General features: G+C 35.7%; 1 protein-coding gene across 1 annotated transcript in view; it reads left to right on the top strand.

Moving 5' to 3' along the window:
- Window positions 1–16,428: 16,428 nt before the first annotated feature.
- Window positions 16,429–24,434, top strand: part of LOC140245211 (low-density lipoprotein receptor-related protein 2-like) — a 57,146-nt gene continuing 49,140 nt past the window's right edge. The window contains exons 1-4 of the mRNA XM_072324799.1: window positions 16,429–16,447; window positions 19,633–19,761; window positions 20,936–21,073; window positions 22,229–22,360. Of these exons, the coding sequence (XP_072180900.1) occupies window positions 16,429–16,447; window positions 19,633–19,761; window positions 20,936–21,073; window positions 22,229–22,360 (418 nt within the window). The remainder of the gene's footprint in view (window positions 16,448–19,632; window positions 19,762–20,935; window positions 21,074–22,228; window positions 22,361–24,434) is intronic.

The raw sequence follows: 24,434 nt of genomic DNA, 5'->3' as shown, positions 1-24,434 counted from the left end.
AAAGAATTACAAAAAAACAAACAAACGAGGATTAAACATATCATACTGACATATATGCCAAACATATCCGTTGAATATGTTGAATCATATAACTCATACTTACAAGAGCATCTAAACAAAAAAGAAACAAACAAACACAAACACACACACACACAAACGCATTAAGTGTGCTTCAGTGAGCAACAATCTTAGCTTCCCCCGTGGTTGTAACGTCATGGTACCACTACATTGATTTTATGCATGACAATGCTTACACGTCTCCTGATATCAAAATGAATCTGCAGATGACAGTGAACTGTGCATCTATTGTCTGCACAAAGAACACAATGCAGCTGCGCGTGATTGTGAACTCAGCCAGAAGAAAACACAATATCTCTTCTCTTTTTCAGTTGACTTGGGGTACTAGTACCAGGGATGATGTCATTCAAATACTGCCAAATCATTCTGCTTCCGCCTTGAACAACAATCAATGTACATAATTTCCATGAGCTGTAATGTAAAGAGTCATGTAGTATCCTTTGTGGATAATCCGATTTCTTGAATTGCATTGTAGAGTGTCTAAATTGTGCATTACTGGTGCACGTCCTCCCATGATTGTAGCATTTACAAGACAGTCTTGCAAAGGGAAACAGATTGACAAAGAGCTGGAAAAATCATTCAGAGCAGTGAAGCTTTTGCAAAATCAGACAAGTACACAGTGTATGCAGTGGTTGCATTGGGAAATGAAATTACACTGTGTAACATTCTTGTACATTGTATGTTAAAAGCACTTTGTTAAGATTTTCTTTTTCCATGCAATGGTTTTATGCTTGAATTTCAAGCTATGGACCACCTTTCCTGCAGTGTATGATTGTAGGACCCTAAAGAGTATTTTTTTTTTTTTTTATTCTATGTGACTAAGTGATAGTGATTAGCTGCCTTCAGATTTACAGTGTGATTTGGGTGTCCTTGAAGACTGCATTTCACAATGGGAATACACATGCCCTCTCCTCACTTGATATTTGTCTTCGGGATTATACTGGGTATGACAGAGCACATTTTGCAGCATGTCCACATTTTGTTTTAATCTCTCCATGAGTGTTGCATTGCACTTTGTCTGGGTATTCCAAGGCCATAATTAGGACAGAGTAATCATTTGCACAGCTTGATTGTAGTACCCCTCCATTAAGAATATCAAAAATCACCTGCTGTTTGTAGTTAGTATAGTATCCAAATGACAGAGTAGAATTGTATAAAAGCCAGAAACATCTGCAGCATGAAACTTGCGCTAATTGGAGCTGATGGCCTTTTATGCAAAATGGAAACATTTGCGAATTGCCACTGGTAGTCGTTGCATTGTGTAGACAAAACACTTTCACATGCATTTAATTACTTCAGCATCCACATGAACATTTCTGGTTTTGAAGTAAAGTACACTGTATAACCGTTAATTTGATGAATTACACCAGGGGCCTGTTTCATAAAACTTGTCATCAGTGACAACTGCCACATTTCTATGACAAATTTGTTGTTGTTGTTGTTATTTTAAAGATCGAAAGAAGAGAGAGAGAGAGAAATGGGGCCCTTTACAAATAATTTGCCCCAAATTTGCTCTCAGCCAATCAGCTGCAAGGATGAAACAGGCCCCTGGAGTACATATTATTATTAATGGTCATTATTGTGTGTATACATTGGATGTGTTTTTATACATCACATGTACAGTATGTACATTTGATGTTTAGAACAAAGCTCTCTTTATAGTACAATGGTGTACTGTAAAACACAATAATTTCGCGGCATGAAATTTTCATGAATTGGAGCTGACGGCCTTTTTCTTGGCATGAAATTTTTGTGAGTTGCCTCTAGCATTCAATGCATATTATAGTGTAGAACGTGAAAGTGTAGAACTTTCATGTGCGTTTTAATTTCACGAATCTTGGCTCTTGCAAAAGTAAAATGCATGCGAACATTCCTCGTTTTTCAGTATAAGTATCCAAATTTGTAACAAGCTAGTATGCAATATCATCATGTACCCATGACATGAATACACACAAGTCAACGAATTGAGGTGTTCTTGAAAAAAACAAAACAAATACAAAAACAAACAAACATGTGAACACACGTGAGACATGTGCTATATTTCAATATCCTTATACATGTAATGTAAGGGCCTTGTGTAGTTTTTGTCATTTTTTCGGGCCTACCACCCTTGATCCGCATGCAATGGCATTGCTCTTCGGAGCACACATGTTTGTGAAGGTGTACACAGTACATGTACAGTTGTACGTGTATTGATGTACAAGTTATCTGTGGTAGCGCTCTCCTCAGCTGTGCATAATTTCTGCACTTTAGTTCACTAGAGGTACTCTATCCTACAATGTGTACTTCAAAAAGCAATTTACTAATCAAAGCTGATATGTACAGGCCTACAGTGTGCAGATCTCCTACAAGTGTATTCTGACTACAGTATATGAGAGTAGTATACAAATGCCATGTTATTGATGTAGTTGTGGAGTCAATAATATAATTACATGTAGTAGTGAGATAGCTCTTTCAAGGGGAAACCTACCCCAGAAGAGGTATTTTTTAAAATACTATATAAACCAGAAAATGAGAGGAACAGGATAGCGAAAATGTGATAAAAATTCTGTTGAAAAACAGGGAAAAAATGAAGAAAAAAGAGCATATAATTCTAAGAGGAATTCAAAGTTTCTTTAATGAAAATTTGTTTTGAATTGGCTGAGATATCCAAAACAAAGGGATCATATCCCTTTTTTTGCTTTGTTTTTGAATATCAGCCATTTCAAAAAACTGATTTTCATCAGATAAACTTTGAATTCCCCTTAGAATTGCTGGCTTGTTATTTTATAAAAGTGGTTTCTCAATATTGCGCAAAAAGTTAAAGGCTGAATTCTCACTTCAACTAATACTATATGGTTGTATATCTTTAAAGGGATGTACAGTACTGGTTGAGATGAGGATTCAGGTTTATAACACTTTTTTTTTTTTTTGTGAGATAATGAGAAACCTCTTGTGAGATACGACAGAGCATGTACGATACATGTCGTAATTTCAAAAAGTATTCAATGCTTACTTGATGAAAATTGGCCTTGAAATGGCTGAAATATCCAAAAAAGGATCCTAATAAAATTTATTATGATCTCTTTGTTTTTCCTTGTTTTTAGATATTTCATTCCAAAACCAATTTTCATCAGATAAACTTTGAATTCCCCTTAGAATTGCTGGCTTCTTATCATTTTATAAAGTGGTTTCTCAATATCCTGCAAAAAGTTTAAAGCTGAATTCTCACCTCAACCAATACTATACCATCCCTTTAAATACCTAAAATGTGTGAGAGACACACCAAACACCAGAGCAGAAGAAATTCAAACTGAAATGGAAAGTGGGATGTGTTTAGAAAATATTGGCCTCAAATAAAGCAGGAGATTTTCTGCTGAAATCAGAAGTGTTGGAGTCTGAGAATCCACCATTTGAACCCCTTTAAAAATAATTAGTAATGTGTGTTCAAGGATCGACACTAACGGTGGCCCGGTGGACCGGGGCCACCAAAAATGAAAGTCGGGCCTCCAAATTTTTAAAAAAAGATCAAATTTGGTGGCCCGCTTCAGGCCACCAAAATCTTTTGAAAAGTATAAATTCGTAACTTTTTGCTCCGGAACCTTTAAAAGGACATAAAAGTAACTTTGTATTTTGTGTTTTGAGAAATAGAAATATGTTCTTCTTGCTTCTTAGTTATTTGCATGTAATCTGATGTCATTTATTTATGTTTAGTTGTTGCAACCCATGTGCCTGTCAATGAATATCCATACTTAGTCTTCACCATTCAGTAGTTAAATTTTTTTAAAGGATGGATGAAAAGGACTGAATGAGTGCCTGAGAGTGAGTGTTGTGAGTTAAAAAAATGTTGAGGTTTATCAAAGGACAAGTTCATCTTCATTAACATAAGGATTGAGAGAATGCAACAATATTAGTAGAACACATCAATGAAGGTTTGAGGAAAATTGGACAATTGATGCAAAAGTTATAAATCTTTAAAAGTTTTGTGTTGGAACTGCTGGATGAGGAGACTACTAAGGCTAGTGATGTCATATGAGTACAACAGTATAAAGAAAATATAAAGAAAATTCAACATATTTTCACTTTTTTCGCATAATAAAAGAGCACTTGACTTGCCTCTTTCTAAAGGCAATGGGAATAATATTACCCATAACATATGTCAGTAACGAGTCAAGGGAATGTGTACTTTTTTCAAAAGATGAAATTTTGTGAAATTCTCTTTATATTTTCCTTATATGTTGTACGCATGTGATATCATACACTGCAGTAGTCTTCTCATCCAGCGGTGACTGCATAAAAACTTCAAAAATTCATAACTTTTGAACGGATTGTCCGATTTTCCTCAAACTTTCAATGATGTGTTCTACTAATATTACTACATTCTCTCAATCCTTATGTTAATGAAGGTGAACTTGTCCTTTACATGAGTAGATACAGTTGAACCTCTCTTATCCGGCCTCCCTTTATCCGGATCTCTCTATTATACGGATGCAATCTCGCCGTGATTTTTTTTTTTTTTTTTTTTTTTTTTTTTATAATTACGGGAGGAAAGGGGGATTCCCAACTCCTTGAGAACTCCTACACAAACACACATGAATTACATATTACTTCCAACATTAACATACACCTCTATTTTGGGGTCTGTTACTGAGTGTAACAATGAAAAGGTTGCAGTATACACATTACTACATGTGGTACTACAATGGGCTACATCAGTAGGACCTACATGTGTATGTATATAACATGTTTAAAGCATTGAGCCTCCCGTATCCGGCCAAATCCCTTATCCGGATGAGCCCCGGTCCCGACTTGTCCGGATACGAGAGGTTCAACTGTATGTCCAACTTCCAATTCTTACTATGATCAAATTTAAATATTTGACTCCTTTAAAAAAAAAAGGACTTTTAATGTCTTTTATTGTTTTTTTTTTTTCGGGCCACCAAATTTTTCTCTGGGGCCACCAAAAATTTTAAATTGATGATTTTTGGTGGCCCCATCGGGCCACCAAAAAAAAGAAGTTAGTGTGGATCCCTGGTGTTACAGTGTATATTCTGGCAACTGTTAACCTTCAGGAGACTTGCATGTACAGTGTACACTGTAGCCAATGCTGCACACACACTGGCACTTGTCCAGTGGTCCCTGACCAGTAAAAGTCACTGTCATACCAGTAACTCTTTCAGGAATGAACCAGTAGAAAATGGAAAAACTGGGTACCTATTGGTCCAACAGACAGGTTGGACCTGAAGAAAAGATGGGTTAGTGTGCAACCCTGCTGTGACTTTGTGTCCATCATGTGTGACTAATGATTTGTTTGTCCAATCACGATCATAGTATTTGCTCTTATGACCTGTAAATACTGAGAAATTATGTGATTAAACCTGTTTGAACAGTCATTGGTAATTGTGGTTGACCATGCTTTACCATGTTCATTAATGCGTGACCAATGTTTATTGTACATTATTTGGAAGTGGCTAAAGTAGGACAAAACAAAGATAAGATAAAAGAGCAGTCGATGACATTTCACAGAATTACCAGTGTTTCCCGGACTTACAACAACATTTTTGTGTCATTCACCCTTACCTTACATTGGTTAAGATGAGCATCTGCCTGTTGAATTTTGTTTTGTTTTGTTTTCTGAGAATTTTTATCCATACACATAAACCATTAAGATATCGCAGACAAATCTGTTGTTGATGTTAAAGGGATTGTATAGTTTTGGGTGAGACCTAATTTCAGGTTTCTAACATTTTTTTTTTTTTTGTGAGATGATGAGAAACCTCGTATAAAATATGAAAGAGCATGTAATTCTGTGAGGAACTCAACGTTTATTTGATGAAAATTGGCTTTGAAATGGCTGAGATATCAAAAAGAAAAGCGATTCTAATAAAGTGTGGGACCCACACTTTATTACGATTACTTTGTGTTACTTTGTTTGTGGATGTTTCAGTCATTCCAAACCCGATTTTCATCAAAAACTTTGAATTCCTCTTAAAATGGTATGTTCTGTACTACTGTACAATGTATATCATAAAGTGTTTTCTTGGTATCTCGCAAAAAGTTAAAGGCCAATTCTCATCTCCACCAATACTGTACCATCCCTTTAACCTACATGTAAAACATGTTGTGTTTTTTATATCTAGAGTACAAGGTGATGACACGCATGCATGCGTCACCAGGTTGTTGTTTTTTTTCCCCTCTTTTTTTCAAATTTTCCCTCACTGATGTAAGTCTTTGTTATTGTGCATGGACCACATACGGGAGCACCCTGCTTTCAATGCTATTTACTGTAACTTTTAGATTTCATGGTACTGGTATTTGGTATACCCTAATATTGCACGGTGATGTCAAGCATGCGTCACTACAGATTTTTGTTGTTGTTGTTGTTGTTGCCTTCTTTTCAAATTTTGTCTCACTGATGTGCAATGTATCTAAGTCCTGTTATTGTGCAAGGAAAAACTTTTTTTATACTTTTTCCTTTTTGTTTATTTCATGTTGTTCAAAAGAAACAAATCTTCTTTTTCTCTCTTTGCATGACATTATGAAGAAATATTGTCTGAAAAAAAGAAAGAAAATGTAATGGGTGCGTGAAGATTTTGAGATAACACAAGACCTGACAGGACACTCGGTTAATTGTTTCATGCTGCAGACAAAGAATGATACGAGACTATTAAAGGGAGTAGAAAGAGATAAAGTTGAAAAAAAGAAATGTTTGTGATTATGTGTACTGACAATGGTAGTTGGGGTTTTCTTATGATTGCGTACTGTACACTTTACAATTGTACATGGGGCTTGGTACAGAATGGTTCTTGTCCCTATAAGATTACAGAGGGGTTTTCCAGAAAATGACATAGTATTTGCAAAGATGGCAAGAGAGCATTGTGTCCTTTGTGAGCAAATAAAATGCCACCGGGGAATCGCAGAACGGCTGGCACACCTCCTATTTTGATCTGCCAGTTCCTGTTCTTGAGGTTTCCATTCTCCAGTTCGAAGAATTAAGAACAAACATATTCTACAATTTATTAACCTTGAAATCGAGCATTTCAAATAAACTCGTTACATGCCTGTAGGAGGCTAAATGTAACTTGTACATAGGTAGTAAAATGACAGCAGTGTAAATTTGCCAACATGTAAAATTTTCTACTTGGTAGATCAATTAAAGGTACCAAGCATATATAAACCCTTCCTTTGCTTGTTTTCCAACTGGCTCGCTCACTGGAGTGCTTTCTTTGCTGGTTAGCACAGGTGTCAAGAAAGTTATGAGTAAAATATATTAGGGCCTACCTTGTCAATGAACAGAGATTACACCCGCCCTCCCCCCCCCCCCATACTTTGTATGCTCTTGGGTCAGCAAGGCGTACATGGTACAATGTGTACATAATTCCTGTTTGAGTAAGGTACATGTACATGTACATTGCTACACCCTTGGGCTTTGCTAACTTTACAACTAAACATTCTTTAAAGGCATAATTTACCTTTTGCAGATGACACAAATACCTAGGTTTAGCGCTTCAAAATAGTTCCTAAATGTGCATTATGGATAGAAACAACCAATTGATATAAAAGATTTGAAGGAGTATAATCATTGTTAAGTATTGTTAGATATACGAAATGTTGACAATAGTTACAATAAAATTGTTTCCAGACTAAACTGTCTACAGTTATGGTTTAATGAGAAATACAGGGATATCTCCCTATATTTTAGATTTTATTGCAAAATTTTTATATGATAGGATGTTTTGTGATACAACTGACCTTATATGCATCAAATGTGATAACTTGAAAATTTTTAAAATCACTGTTCCCAAAGGTAAACTGTACCTTTAATTGAATTAATTTTGCAGAATTTCTGAAGGCTTATAACATAGCTTGGGGGTTAAAGGCATAATTTACCACTTGCAGATGAAACAAAAATAAAAAAAGAGCATTGTGCTTTAAAATAGTTAATTCTTAAATGGGAGTTAGGGATAGAAATTAACAACAACTGTTTAGAATTTGAATGTGTATATGTGATGTTAAGTATTGTGAAATACACAAAATGTGAACAATAGTTAAGATTGAAATGTTTCCAGACTAAACCATCCACAGTTATGGTTTATTGAGAAAAATACTGATATCTCCTTATATTTTAGATTTTATTGTGGAAATTCTATGGTAGAATGTTTTGATACAACAGACCTACACATACAACTTGTACATTGTATGCATCAAATGTGATACATGTATCTTGGAAATTTTTAAATCACTGCCCCCAAAGGAAAACAGGACGTGCAGAGTTACAGGGTCTGTGCTGTACGTTGTATGTGCCTACAGATGGATTATGGGCACATGATTGGTTTTGAGATGAAGTGTTCCCTAAAAGCATAAATGGTGCTACTTAGATTAATTTTCATGTATGTTTCTGTTAATAAATGTCATGATCAGTCATGATGATCTCAGTGCTATCAGAAATATCATATTAGTTAGCTGTGCATGAAAAGTAATAAATAAGGATACACATTACACTTTCTATTACATGTAACTCTCTGGGACCAGATTTCTATTGTTTGTTTTTAAAAGTACAAATTGTACTGTATTTTTTTCTCTCATAATTTCTACTCTTATTTAGATATATACAGGGTGGTTGTTAGTCAGTTTTTAATTAATACATAGAGTAAAAAAAAAAAACAAACAAACAAAACTCAAATTTCAACCCTTGTTATTTTCACGAATGACAAGGTCATGATTTTGCGAGATGTTGTTTATGTGAATTGATGCCGATGCTTACGTTAATGCATTATTAACAAAGCGAAAGCATTGAGACATTTTACCATAGTTGTTAAATTGGCGATCCAACTGTGATTCACGAAATTCGTGAAAATTAAACCCATGCGAAAATAACAGCTTATTGAGTACACTTGTATGTAATTGTTTCTCTGTCAGGGAAGTTTCTAAGTTTCTTTAAAAATTTGGTAAATCTATTTTAGATAGAAGATGAAACTTCCTATTTCTCTCAAAACTTGGAAAGATTTTCTTTTAATCATTTTATTTAATTTAATGCCTTTTTTGCCAATTTCTTCTAAATTGTGTCTACCTTCAATGGATTCAGCCAAGTAAAATATATTAATCTCTCTACTGGTATCAGTACTGTAAAGTTTAATAGCAGTGAAATTCAAAAGTGCAGATATATTGATGACAAGATGATAATTTTTGGCAATAAAATTTCCTCAAAATTGATGATGGGTGATATATTGTAAATAGGGAGCTGTGAGGACATGACCCTATACATCTGTAATTTCTATGTGAAGTATTGTCCCCATTTCCAGCAAATCTCGCTGTGTCTTTATCATTGTGCACCGATAAGCAGAGTTTTTCCAGTGACCTTTCATGTGTTGTGAAGATAAGGACCTGTGCAATGCAATTATAAATGCATATTAACTTATAATACAAGTTTATTTGTAATGACCTTGACATCATCACTTTGTATTCAAAAATATATACACATATGAATATGTGTTATATATTGTAAATATTTCTGATGTTTTTCTTCCAATTACTTGGATCTGCCCACAAAAAAAAAAAAAGAAAAAAAGCATCTAAACCAAGATTCTATTCTGTTATCATACATGTAGCTGTCAGTCATTGTTAAACTAGAACCGCACTACAAAATATGAAAACAAGATACTGGTATGCTCCTTCCCCTGAGCTTTGGTTATAACTTGTATGCATCCATATAATGTTTGTTTGTTTGTTTCTTTCTTTCTTTATGCTAATCATATTAGAAATAATGTTTTAGTAACAGGGAATCCCATTTGCATGCCTCAAATGAAGAGTTGTATAAATACAGTGGTATGTTGAAGAGAGTATCATTTTAGAAACTCCCATAAAGTATTGAAAGTGGAAGGTAACATTTAGTACATTTTTATTGACCGTTAGATTTTGAATTGAATTTTTTTCGGGGCTCACCGTAAATTCCAGTACATTACTGGGCTACCTTTGCAGACCCATGCACTGCATGTGTGTCCATCATGTATATTTTGTGAAGAAAGTGCATCAAAACTTACAGAACATTTCTATACACATTCTTGCCACACACTATATATGTTATTACATCAGCTCTTATACTTTTAGATTTGTGTTTATAGATAAAAAATACAGAAGACTGCACAAAAAGGCTTAAGTGTGGCTGACACACAGAACTACTGAGTAGTTGAGTTTTGTGCATTATTCAAATTGTAGATAACTGTTGACTTCCAAATTTCTCAGCAGTGGCCTAAACAAGTCCCCTGAGGTTCATATTTAATGTTTTGCTGCATTTTGGGAGGTCTGTAAAAGGTATCCCTTACCTTTAAAGGTGCCAAATGCTTTTAATAGCACATTATCCCCTTGCTGGCACTGCTATTGGTATCTTTTACAAACTCAGTATGTGCTCATCTGACCACATACTGTGTATATGACATAAAATGTATTAAACTCTCATTCTTGATGAGTTCTGTGTATTGTGACCTGACCTTAGACCCTGGATTTCTTCTTGCATTGATGACTCCATTCATACAACCCACAAAATTAGCTGGGTATAGAATTCTTATTTGGGCAATTCCATGGGAATGTGGACATGGCACTAAAATTTCAAGTTTATCATATTACAAAAGAATTACTCATTATGTATTACCCATATATTGAAGTTAAAGAAACTTGAAGAATTATATCAATTGGTCAAATATTTCCCGAGAAACAGCTACAAATGTTGAAGACAAGTTTTCAGTCATCCAAATTGCTAAAATGCATGCTTAACTTGATATACAATTTTTTTAATAGAAAAATTCTTCTAGCACTTCAATCAATTCATTTTAAAGAAGCAAATTGGTTCTACTTCAGTCTCCCTTGAGGAAATTTCTATGCCACCTTCAAAAAATTTTAATCACCACATGAAAGTTCAGCCCTTGAGCCATGTAACGCGAGTTACCGAAACAAGAAATATTTTTCATTCTGAAGGAAGCAGTGGAGGTAATTTGTTGGGAATTATAATTTTCTAAATTCATCACACCCTGATACTGTACACAGGATATTGACTTGAATAAACACTGTCATCACATTAAAAAATGTCAATGAAAAGTGTAATGCGAGTTACAACGTGAGTTACCAGTTACCAACTACACGTATAAACACAAGTTTCCAACAACATAAGCAAATTTTAACACTTAATTGAGCTAGATTGTGGTGAAAACAATCAAATCCAGTGTTATACACACTACATGTATGCTGGACTGAAACAAAGGAGGGTAGCCTATAAACTGTGATTGTATGATACTGGCATCAAGGCCACTGATCACATGCCACATTGAAGAGTCTAGCCAGGTTTTCACTGCATGTGTACATGTACATCCAGCAGTGAATGAGGTTAACCTAAGAATTTTTTACAGAATTTTTATAAGAGAATGCTATACACATAATGTAAAGCAGCAAGTGTTGGTTCTAATCCTTTATTCGGTCGTCTAGTGAAGATGACGCCTGTCCGGAGATCAGGAGGTTGTGGGTTCGAATCCTGCTCGAGTATGTACACGTATGCCCATGATTTTTCTATCATCGCTACTAATAAAACACTGATCAATTCAGTGCTTATTTACATTGCTGTAGGGCAATTTGTCAATCAGTTGCAATAAAAACATAACGGAAGAATTTCATGAATTTGAATTATTACGCAGTACCCGCTGCATGATATAAGGATTAGAACCAACACTTCCTGTCGGGCGGAAGTTCAGTGGTCTAGTGGAGATGATGCCCGTCCGGAGATCAGGAGGTCTTAGGTTCGAATACTGCTCGAGTATGTACGCCCATGACTTTTTTTATCATGGCTACTACTATAACACTGATCACAATTGAGTACTAATTTACGTCGATGTAGGGTAATAAGCCAGTTCATAATTACAATGTAGCTCATGTACACATTGGTACAAATGACCTTTCTTTTTTTCTCAGTTGGGTCAGCACTTCACTCATTTTCAAAGCGGCATAATGCATAAGCTTGCCCGACATAACAGTTTATGGAATTTATGTTCAAAAAAAGAATGAACTTGCATTTAGATCAGGGGATCAGAATACTCCCATCAGTTTATAATTTAGCAGGCATCCATTTCATTGTTTTGTATTGAAGGCAGTACCTACTGTAACAGCTTATTTCCTTTTATATTGCGAAGTACCATTCTTGCTGTCAGGTGGATGTGCTGGCAAGCATCATTTAGATAAAGATCACATGAATAATCATCGCATCACAGATGCTTACCTCAGTGAATTTACAAACCAAAATGCCTGTTGGTACAAATGACCTTTTTCTGCTCATGTGCAAAGTGGAATTACGAAGTGGTCTATTTGTCAATCAGTTGCAAAGAAATGTGCTACTTTTCACTCCTCACAAAGACAGGATTTTAATTTTTGAAAGATTGTAAGCTTTTTTGTAAACTTGTAGATAGGGTTTGATACTTTTATGTTTTGTTTTAAAAAGACTTTCAACATTTTTCATCTTTACACTCTGAATATTACAATGTACTTATAAATACACCTAAATCATCTGGGTATATATTCAAACATATTCAGGGTCTCTATGAGGAGTGAAGCTCTTATTAGTCTAAACACATTCTTCTCTATCAATTGGGTTTATTAGTAAAATATTTGTTTAACATTTATTCATTTTACTATTTACAAAAATAAGCATCTCTCAAAATATTCAACACAAGATTCAGTGCCATCAGAGCAGTTGTATGTCATCAATTTGTGTCACCCTGTGTTAGTGGACATAATGTAACGCGAGTTACCGATATAAAGGCTCCCTTATACATTTTACCAGATCATTGTTACTCAACTTTGATAGTGTTAATTCATGAGTCCTAACCCACTATCAATTCATGGTAGGAAAACTTTTATCAAGATTGTCTAGTATGAGGAGACTTTCCAAAAAGAGGCCTTTATAGAATTGACCATGTCCTGTTTGTGTAACGCGAGTTACCAAAATTAAATGATTCAAGAATCCCAACATGTTTGTCCTTTATTTTTCTTTTTGGATTCATTTAGTTGGTGTACATGTTTGTATGTCTACTTAACCCATGATGAAAAAAGTAACTTGTAGATCCTTCCAATTACAAAGATATTGGCACATTATCCCATAAATGTACCCATTATTTGTAACGCGAGTTACCTTGGAATCGCCCATTTGTTTAAATTATGTACTCACTGTGTAGCTAGTGCCATACATGTACATAGTAGGAGTACTGCATGTAGGGAGAGGTGTACTAACCTGTAATGATGTGCACAGTGTACTTCACTACCCACAGTCTAGACCCTCTTTTACTGTGAAAGGCAATTAATCACTGTGATTGCATGGTTTTCAAAAGGGGAATTCCCATTTACTTTGTACTGCTCCCATGCAAGACAGCATCAGTAGTCCATGGGCCAAGAGGCTAAAAATTGGTTATTGGTACCATCTCAGGTGGCAATACCTTTTTGGTGTCATTTTGTTTGTTGGGCATAGATATGCTTATCAAGCTATGATAGCATTTCCAAATGAGTAGCTTATAGTCCTAATGAATGAATTTTTAACCAATTTGGTCTCGTTTTTATATCCCTATACTTCTGAATCGAGGCTAACCGCTGTAGAAACAAGAGCACGGTCTTCTGTACATGTATGTCCATGGAGCTCATGGTATGTCCACAGGTGTTCTGTTGTAAACGCGGTGCGCTTAGTATTTATTCAAGGCGGCGAAGGGAATATCCAAAGGGTGATGCTGTCCAGAGCTAAACGCGGTGTGTTTAGTCTTTATTCAAGACGGCGAAGGGATTATCCAAAGCCTATGATACAGTGTATATCCCTTTATCTAAAAAACAAACAAAAAAGCAATTCCTCGTGGATGTTATCATATCTAAAGTTCCTAATAAAAGGGATTATCTATACTGTTTTTACACTACCCTTTCAACAAATACATCAGTTTTAAACAAAAATCACTCTTCTCATGTACAATATTATTTATTATAATGTATTGTAGTGTACTGGTACATTATTTCTGCATTATCTTTCATTGTTGGATGGAAATAAAGCGACAGTGGCGTGGTATTAGCGTTTTCACCGTAGCGTTTTCACCGGAAAATGATGAATAATAAATTGAAAAAATACGGCAAAATCCACTAGGAATTTCTATTTTTTTTTTTGCTTTTTAGATGAAGGGATATACTGTACACTGTATCATTAGCTTTGGATATTCCCTTCACCGTCTTGAATAAAGACTAAGCGCTGTGGACATCATAACCCTTGGATATTCCCTTCGCTGCCTTGAATAAAGACTAAGCGCACCGCATTTACAACAGAACACCTGTGGACATACAGAAGACAGTGCTCTTCTTTCTATAGCGGTTAGTTTCGATTCAGAAGTAAAGGGATATAACAGCGAAACCAACCGGGTTAAAAATTCATTTATTAGGACTAAGCTACTCATTTGGAACATGCTATCATAGCTTGATAAGCATATCTATGCCCTACAAACAAAATAACACCAAAAAGGTTTTGCCACCTCAGATGGTACCAATATCTGGCCTGGCCCATGGACTACAGTCTCTCAATCTTCAACATGCTTTGAGGCTCCAACTTTACATTAAATGCATGCCATAAGTCATGTCAAAGGATACGACTTCCGCAATGTAGACAGATATTGCTCCATTAGAGACTGTGTGTTCTATACACGTAACATCACCACAGGAGTTACAATGCACAAGTACAAGATGTACATGTATGTATATATACTTATAGATGATATATTTTCCTTATGTGCTGCTTGCTATAAATGGTAAATACAGTATATTACACTTGAGAGATTAACTTTCATTGTGAAATACTTTGCCATTACAGTTCTGACGTCATACATCTACAGACATATTATACGTTTTTATCTAAGTTACAGTCTATGCACATGCATGCTTTTGTACATTATACGTTATAGTGTAATCAATGCATTTTGTAGATTTACAGATCTAAGGCCCCCCCCCCCCCCCCTTAGCCCCACCGTTGGTACGGGACTAAGCAAAAATTTACAAGTGTAAAAAGCCCTCTAGTTTATAGAATCCTCTGCTCACGTATTAGATATTGGTGTCCCCAGGGCTCTGTGGTTGGCCCAATGTTGTTTACCATGTATTCTTCTCCTTTACAAGATATTATCGTGTCCAACCGAATGTCAAGGATTTGCTGATGACACATTTCATTTCAACCTTGTAACCTGCAGGATGCAATCTCTCAAGTAGAATGTTGTGTCAAAGAGATTAAATTATGGTCAATCCAAAATGGTCGATGATGAAAAAACTGAGATCTTACACCTTGATCTCCATTTCGCAGAAGAATGGAACTTCCTGCAATAAAGATTGACAGTACTTCCATTGTACCTGGTACAACAGCCAGAAACCTTGGTGTGATATTCGATCAGAATATGGTCATGGACAAATTTGTTTCAGAGAAATGTAAATCGGCATCCTTCGCTTTATATAAACTTGGAAAAGTTCGTCAGTTTTTTGGATGCAAAGACCACTAAGAAGCTTGTTCAGGCTTTTGTTATATGTCATTTAGACTATTGTAACAGTTTGCTGTATAATATCTCTGACTCACAGTAGTAACTCCATGCAATTCATAATGCAGCTGCAAGATTGATCACCCGCACAAAGAAGAATTCTCACATAACCCCCATTTTGAAGCAGCTACAATTTGGCTTCCTGTTCAGTCACATATAGTTTTTAAGATACTGTTACTGACTTATCAGTGCAGGCATTCAATGGCACCAGAATATCTAATAGTAAGTTTTTGGTAAGGTACGCTCCCTCTCGTAAAGATCAACTCAGAAAAATCTTCTCCAATGTCCTGCTATCACAATAAAATTTTATGGTGAGCGATCTTTTGCTCATGCTGCTCCCATACTGTGGAACGCTGTCCCGTGTTATATGCTGCTCCCATACTGTGGAACGCTGTCCCGTGTTATATAAAAGAAGCTCCCACAGTGTTAAAGTTTAAAACTACTCTCAAGACATTTCTGTTCAAAAAGTATTGTGAATGAGTTTGGTTTTGCATTTATGGTTCATACATTGTACACAACATTTCCTCTTTCTACTTTCATCCCTCTCCCTTTTAAAGCGCATAGAGACACCACGGTAGTGATATGCGCTATATAAGCACTGTGTTATGTATATCACTGAATTTACATGTCAACTTTTGTGGGGGAAATAGATTCTTCATCATACCAGGTTGATGGGTAGCAGCACCCAATAACTTCTGATTGTGAAAACTGGGCCTCAGGTGGGTATATTTGCAGTGTAACTAACTCAAGGTCAAAACCAAAATAGCTTCAAATGCATGGTCGCTCAATCAGAATGGAGAAGGACAGTAGAGGTACAGGGTATAACAGTTTTTTTTTTTTAATTAACTGGAGGAAAACAAAGAAAAATGGAGTTTCTTTTGATCCAAACAGTATATTGATAAACACCAGTTTCTTGTTTGGCTACGATGTGGTTTCCCTTTAGGGAAATTAACCCCAAATATTCAGCAAATGCAGACATAAAATGTATTTAGTAGAACACATGCCAATATGTGGTGTGGTGATTTATTGCAGTTGTTTGACAAATTATCCTACAGTACAACTAATCAGTATTATAGTAATATCCATGATAGAAAATCATGGGCATATATACAATTGTACTCGGACTGGATTTTATTAAATTGAACACGTTAGTGACATCTTACAGCATAAGAAAATGTAGACCTTTTTTATCTATTCAAAAGTTATGAATTTAAAAGTTTTGGTGAAATCCAAGAACCATCATCACTTGATAAGTTTTACAGAAGACTGCAACAATTTGTGATGTACAGGAGGACTGTAATATTATACACATCGAAAAGAAAATGTCTTAGAGAACAAGTTCACCTTCTACATGTTGTACATGTGAATTGAGTGAATGCAGCAATATCTATTAATAGTAGAACACATCAGTGAAAGTTTGAGGAAAATCAGACAATCTCAAGCAAAAGGGTTTATTGAATTTTTGAAGTTTCAGCGCCACCATCACGAGATGAGAAGACTACTACAGCTTGTGATGTCACATGCATTCAAAAGATTGAAAAAAAGTATGTAGAAACTCACCATTTTTGAACTTTTCTCGTGACATCAAAAGAGCACTTGACTTGCCTCTTTCAGAAGACAGGGGGAATCATGATATCCTTCCATACATTGTACATCATTAACAAGTCAAGGGAATGTGTACTTTTTCAAAAAAGAGAAATTTTGTGGAAGTTATTTTATATCTTCTCTATATCTTTGTATTTGTATGATATCAGAACCTTAGTCTTCTCATCCACCAGTGACTTCAGAAACTTTAAAGGGTGTGTACAGTTCTGGTCGAGGTGAGGATTTAGCTTTTAATGTTTTGCGAGATACAGTATTCAGAAACCACTCTATGAGATGTCAAAGAGCATGCAGTTCTAAGGGGTATCAAAAGTTTATTCGATGAAAATCGTTTTTGAAATGGCTGAGATATCCAAAAACAAGGTGAAACAAAGAGATCCTAATAAAGTTGTGGCATGTCGCCTTTTATTATTAGCACTTTTTTGGATATCTCAGTCATTTGAAAACCAATTTTCATCAAATAAACGTTGAATCCTTCTTAAAATTACATGTTCTTTCATATTTCATAAGAGGCTTTTCATTATCTCACTTTAATAGGAATGTTCAAAACATGAATCCCCACCTCAACCAGTACCTGTACAGTCCCTTAAAATGTTCATAACTTTTGAATGGATAGTCTGATTTTCCACAAACTGATATATCACTGATGTGTTCTGATATTGCTGCATTCACTCAATATACACTGTACATTTAAAGGTGGGCTTAAAACTTAAAACTTTCTAGCCTAATGAGAGGACTTGACATACTGTTTACATGTAGAAAGTGGACGTACATGTACCTCTTTCCTCTTTCAGAAGGACAAGGAATGCATATTATATGCAATTGTACATTCACTTTTACCCTATGTTGGTGACAAGGAGAAGGAAATATTTGTATACTTTCATCATAATAAATGAAATGTTAAGTTTACTGAAACTGTTATGATGTATATCTGTATACATACACATACAGTATGTATCTCTGGGGGGCATTTCATGAAGGAACTTGTCGGATAAAATGTCCGACAAGTCAATTATATCCGACAAGTCTTGAGAAATTCTTTAGTCTGATTGGCTGATTTCTGTGAACTTGTCGGATATAATTGACTTGTCGGACATTTTATCCGACAAGTTCCTTCATGAAATGCCCCCCTGATGTATGGACCTACAGTACATTGGCTACATTTGTAGAGATCCCATGCAGTGCAGTGAAGGTTCCTACTGCTGTGTCTCATATTTTCAATGCATTTGCATTGTGGGTGGGCCTGCTTTTGTTGTCAAACTTTCTTTGCACAATCAGTAGGAGGGCCAAAACATCATTATTTGCCTGTTTGATTCCACAGCAATACTTTTCTTTTGAGTTGGCTGCCAGAGCTCTAAAATCCTTGAGATTATAAAAACGAGACGTTTGCACATGATTACATTTTTATTTCATTATATCTTATAGTTGTAATCTTTCATTTTGTTATACATGTATCTTATAGTTGTAATCTGATAGATTTGCTACGGATACTAATGCCTTAAACTATACATGTATCAGTGACGTGTAGTGATGATTTAGTTTTTTGAGCCTCCTGATGGCACATAACTTAACTCTGTTTTCTGTGTGATTTTAGTCTGTTGATGGTAATTATTACATCATATACATACAGATGACTCCTGTTTGGACAATGTTTTAGTACCATGTCATTTCTTTACAGAAATTTTGTTGATAGCGGAACAATATTAAGAGTATGCCAAGATATAGTTCATGATTTTGGGTCCTGAATTTTATTTACTTGGTTATAATGTGAGATTTGTTTCCGTGTTCATTATAGCATGAGTGCACTGTTAATGTATGTGCAGTATACTTCACATCATACAATTGCAAACAGTATGGGGAGAAGACGGGAATTAAACATGTTACAATGTACATGAGAATATACGGTGTATGATGGATGAATGGCATTTTGTGATCATGATTCACACTGAAATCTCACAGGCATCTTTCGTGCAAAGTTTGAATTACCACAGTTTGTCCGATATGTTATACTTTAAATATGTCATTGTCTAGTTTACTGTTTAATTGCAAGTATTTAGGGCCTCCCAGGAGGAACACTACTAACATTGTACGTACCTGCAGCCTACTGATGGGGCTACCCTGTTGAAATAAGACTGAATAAATAGATATTGATAAGTAAATCACCATGAATATCGTACCATGGTATTTTGTGATATCTCATGTTGTATTTCACGTTGCAAATTACCATGCAAAGTACCATGGTATTTCAGCATAAATATGAATGGATCCTTTTTGTGTGAAAACTGTACCATTCGCAGTCAATTTGTTTTAAGAGTCAGAGTGCTCTTAAATGAAAGGGATTTGCTCTTTATAATTATCATGATTTTTTGTTTTGTTTTGTTTCTTTTATTCACAGCCCACGCTCAGGATGTGTGCACGCAGGACCAGTTTACATGCCCCTCAGGGGATTGTGTCAGCCTTGACTCCAGGTGCGATGGGGTGCCAGACTGCCCTACCACACCCGACGATGAATTTAACTGTCCAGGTTGGTGTTACAACGTCTTCTTTGGTAGAGCAATTAAGACCTGGGGGGCGTTTCATCAACGAGTTCGTCGGAGGTTTTCACCGACAAATTTGCTATCAGCCAATCAGACGCAAGGATTTCAGTAGCTTTTAACAGTTGTCGGTGTAAATCACCGACAAAAAGTTTCATGAAACACCCCCCTGCTCTCCCTTAGCATGCAAATTTATCCCACAACAGCGGAGAACATGTTTTATTAAAAAGATGATGTAGTATTTGTTTGTGTGTGCCTTACAAATGTATATCATATAAATTTCCATACAAGTATCATGTGTTTATTTTAGCACTTGATGATGAGTACTGAATTCCAGTGACCTTTCTGTTTGTTTGTCTGTGAGAGGAATTTTATGCATGAATGTGTTATTGTACACAAAAATGCAATTATATGATTACCTGTGAATATATCACATGCTGCAGGAATCAACTTCCTGTAAAAATTTGTAATGGTCATTGTGGTCTTGAATGTAATAATGAAGATTACGTGTGACACTGCATCACAAATCCTCAAAACACTTGCATACGCATGGCAGGTTGGTTTTCAAGTAGGCCTGAAAACAGTTATTTATTTTTGGTCAACAAGGTTTTCAGTGGTGTTTGGTATATTCTGAAGTACAGTGTATAGAAGCATTATATAAGTACTTTTTTTGAACAGTGTTTGAAGTACCATGTATGACTCTGTTTCACTTAACAAGGGAACTATAGGTCTATCGAGCCAAGCAATAAACCCAAAGTTGGGACAGATTCAGATCGAATTGGGAAAGATACATGTACATCATATTCAAGATTTGTATGTATCTAGAACATGGCAGAGTGTGCACAAGATTACAAAATGGCTTATTGGTGAAACCAGTAACTGGTTCTCACTTTTGCTATGAGGACTACATCGTTGTAATTGATCCTAAAATTGTCTGTAAGATCAGTTGAATTGAAGTTAGGATTGATTTTAGAGCTCAGTATAACAGCTCCAAGGTACTCATTTTTTGGGTTTGTTTGTTTGTTTGTTTTTACTGTTCAGCAGCGATGTGTGCGAAAGCATCCATGAAAAACACCAACAAATACTTCAATCATTGAACAGTCCAAAGATTACAACATTAGGTACATCCCTTTTCACCTACGTATATCTCCTCTCTCTTTGCAGATGCCATGTTAACTAATTGTAGAGTAGATTACGTACGCTGCCCGAGATCTGGGAACAATATCTGCATATCTCCTTCCATGAGATGTGATGGAAATGACGACTGCTTCGACAATTCGGATGAAGATTCAGATTATTGTCGTGAGTACTCACCACTCTGTCTCAGCTTTTCAGTTCCACTGATGTAGGGCCATTCACACTGCCGCTGAAAAATTGTGACATTAGAACACGGGACGTCGGGTTTAGAGTTGCTAGGCAACAAATTGTGCAAAGAAGCTGCCCAAAGCAACGACTTGGACAAATTGCAAACTGGAGCATGATTTCCTTACTTCCCCTGTATTTTATGGGGTTATTCTGTAATTAGAAAAATCATGATTTTGGTCACTTAATTGTCCCCTCGCCCACTTTTTCACCCCAGAGCAATGTAAAGTGTGGCTAGCAGGTCATGCTACGTATGATTGTTACATGAGAGTCATGTTTGCCAACAGCACATGGTTAAACCAATTGTGCATGCATGCAAATACACTGTATTCAGGCTTATTCTATTTTTAGTACCGAAATAGTTACTTCAAAACCTGTGGATGCAGCAGGAAACTGCAATGAAAGCTCAAACATTTTGCATTGTTTACTACTGCAATATACATTGTAATATTGCCAATTTGTGAATCAGTAAAAACGAACACCATATTATGATCAATAAACCATTCATTCATTCATTCCTATAGTCTTCAGTTCATTTCAGTTCATGTCTGTAATTTACAGGCATCATGCGCCTTTTTTGTACATTAACCTGTTGAGAATGAGCTGATTTTGCTTTAACACACTAATATCTTCAACAGGCTACAAGGTACATATTAGAGTATGTACAACTTGTACATACCCAAGCTTTTGATTCTATTTCCTGTATTACATCTGCATGTACAAGTGGGCCGTGCCTACTGATGTGGTTCCATAGCTGAGTTTAACCATACCTAGATGTGTTTTGCAAATTGTGATTTTGTGAAAAAATATGCCTGAAAATTTTAAGGTGAAGTACATGCGTGTCCTGCAGGAGAGTGCCAATTTGACTGAGGTACTTTTCTACCTTACCGTACATGTTCATAAAGTACTGGTAGTACATGTATTATAGGGCTGAAGAGGCAGTATCATTATGCATCAGTTACTTATAGTAGCACCTCATCTTTCATTTATATTGGTTTAGAGTCTGAACAAGTCAAAGTTTGTTTTCATGGCATACTAAGTTTATCAGCCATGCCATTTTTCATTGTTTTTGTTTTCATCCTTTCCACTGCACAGAGAGAACTGATTGCCCAGACTCATTTATCAAGTGCGTTGTCGACGGCAACACAAGATGTTTGTCTGGTGAAAGCCTTTGTGACGGACTCCAGAACTGCGACGACAACTCTGATGAACCCGCCTACTGTACTGGTCAGTTTGATCTTATATTCCTACAAACACAGTCAGGATAATACAAAACATATAATATGCATGATTGTGCAGGGTATGTCCTTACATACCACTGCATGTATGTACATTGTGTATCAGGGCTTGTCATTATCAGTCATTATCAATCCTAATTTTTGTTGTTGTTGTTGTTATATTACATTGGTGCATAATGCTGTATTTTGATTTGATATTTTTTTCTGTATTATTGCGCTTAGAAACATCAGTATTAAGTACCATATAAGTGTTATTTATTATTATTATTGTTATTGTTATTATTAATATTATTATTATCATTATTATTGTCCCCGCCGAACGAGTTCGAGCAGGGGACTATGAAACGGGCTCCGTACGTGTGTGTGTCCGTGTGTCCGTCCGTCCGTGTGTCCGTCCGTCCGTGTGTCCGTGTGTCCGTGTGTGCGTCCGTGTGTGATCAAAATGTTCAAAATGCTACTCCTTCGCCATTTCTAACCCGATTTTGATTCTGTTTGCTTTATATGATAGCACTACATGGGAGCTTTGAAACTTCTGTACAGAATTTCAGTTGTGACCTTTGACCTTGACCTTTGACCTATATTGTACATTTTGCTTCAAAATGCTACTCCTTCGCCATTCCTAACCCGATTTTGATTCCGTTTGCTTTATATGATGGCACTAGGTGAGGGCTTCAAAACTTCTACACAGAATTTTGACCTTTGACTTCTTTGACCTTTGACCTTGATTTTTGACCTATATTGTACATTGCCTACAAAATGCTACTCCTTCGCCATTTGTAACCCGATTACAATTCCGTTTGCTTTAAGTGATGGCACTAGGTGAGGGCTTCAAAACTTCTACACAGAATTTTGACCTTTGACTTCTTTGACCTTTGACCTTGATTTTTGACCTGTATTGTACATTTTGCTACCAAATGCTACTCCTTCGCCATTTCTAACCCGATTTCGATTCCGTTTGCTTCATGTGATGGCACTAGGTGAGGGCTTCAAAACTTCTACACAGAATTTTGACCTTTGACTTCTTTGACCTTTGACCTTGATTTTTTTTACCTATATTGTACATTGGCTACAAAATGCTACTCCTTCGCCATTTCTAACCCGATTTCGATTCCGTTAGCTTTATGTGATGGCACTAGGTGAGGGCTTCAAAACTTCTACATAGAATTTTGACCTTTGACTTCTTTGACCTTTGACCTTCATCTTTTTACCTATATTGTACATTTTGGTACTAAATGCTACTTCCGGCGGGGACATATATTACGCACCGCGTAATTTCTACTTTTCCTTGTTATTATTATTATTATTATTATCATTATTGTTATTATTATTATTATTATTATCATTATTATTATTATTATTATCATTATTATTATTATCATTATTATTATTATTGTTATCATTATTATTATCATCATTATTATTATTATCATTATTTTTATTATTGTTATTATTATCATCGTCATCATTATTATTATTGTCATCATCAGTGGCTCAGTAGACTCGGGCCCCAAAAATGTGTTGTACACCTAGGGCCACCAAAATTTCACATTGTAAGACCTATGGTAATTTGTAAATGGGCCACCAGAGAAAAATTTTACTGTTGAGTTCTGTATACCAGACATTCAACATTATTTATTATACAGTCCGTGTAGGTACTGTAGATTAAACATTGTAGGTAGATAGGGAAATGGGGAAAGAAAAAAAGATTATGAATGTTTCACATTGAGGGTTTTAGATAGGTAGACAGAGAATAATATTCCTTCTCTCATTTTTTCCTTCCATTTTCTGACAAGTCAGTATGACTTTTAATAATGTTTATAACTTTTTAGAAGCATATCTTGTGATGTGACTGTTGTTGATGTTTGTGGTGGAAAGGAGAAGGGTTTTGGAGAATGGTACCAGGTATTTTACACAATCACGAAAATAATGTTGTAAATGAGTGTGCTAGGTTTTATCAAAAATCTAACAATCCCTTCACAGTGTTTGGCATAAATTCTTAAATCACCCGGTTTGTAATACATTTAACAGCGCTGACTGAGAGTGCTTTAATTAACCATTAGCTC

The sequence above is a fragment of the Diadema setosum genome, chromosome 22, assembly GCF_964275005.1.
Source record: "Diadema setosum chromosome 22, eeDiaSeto1, whole genome shotgun sequence".
In the NCBI taxonomy this organism is placed as follows: Eukaryota; Metazoa; Echinodermata; class Echinoidea; order Diadematoida; family Diadematidae; genus Diadema; species Diadema setosum.
This window is presented reverse-complemented; position numbering and strand designations above follow the sequence as displayed.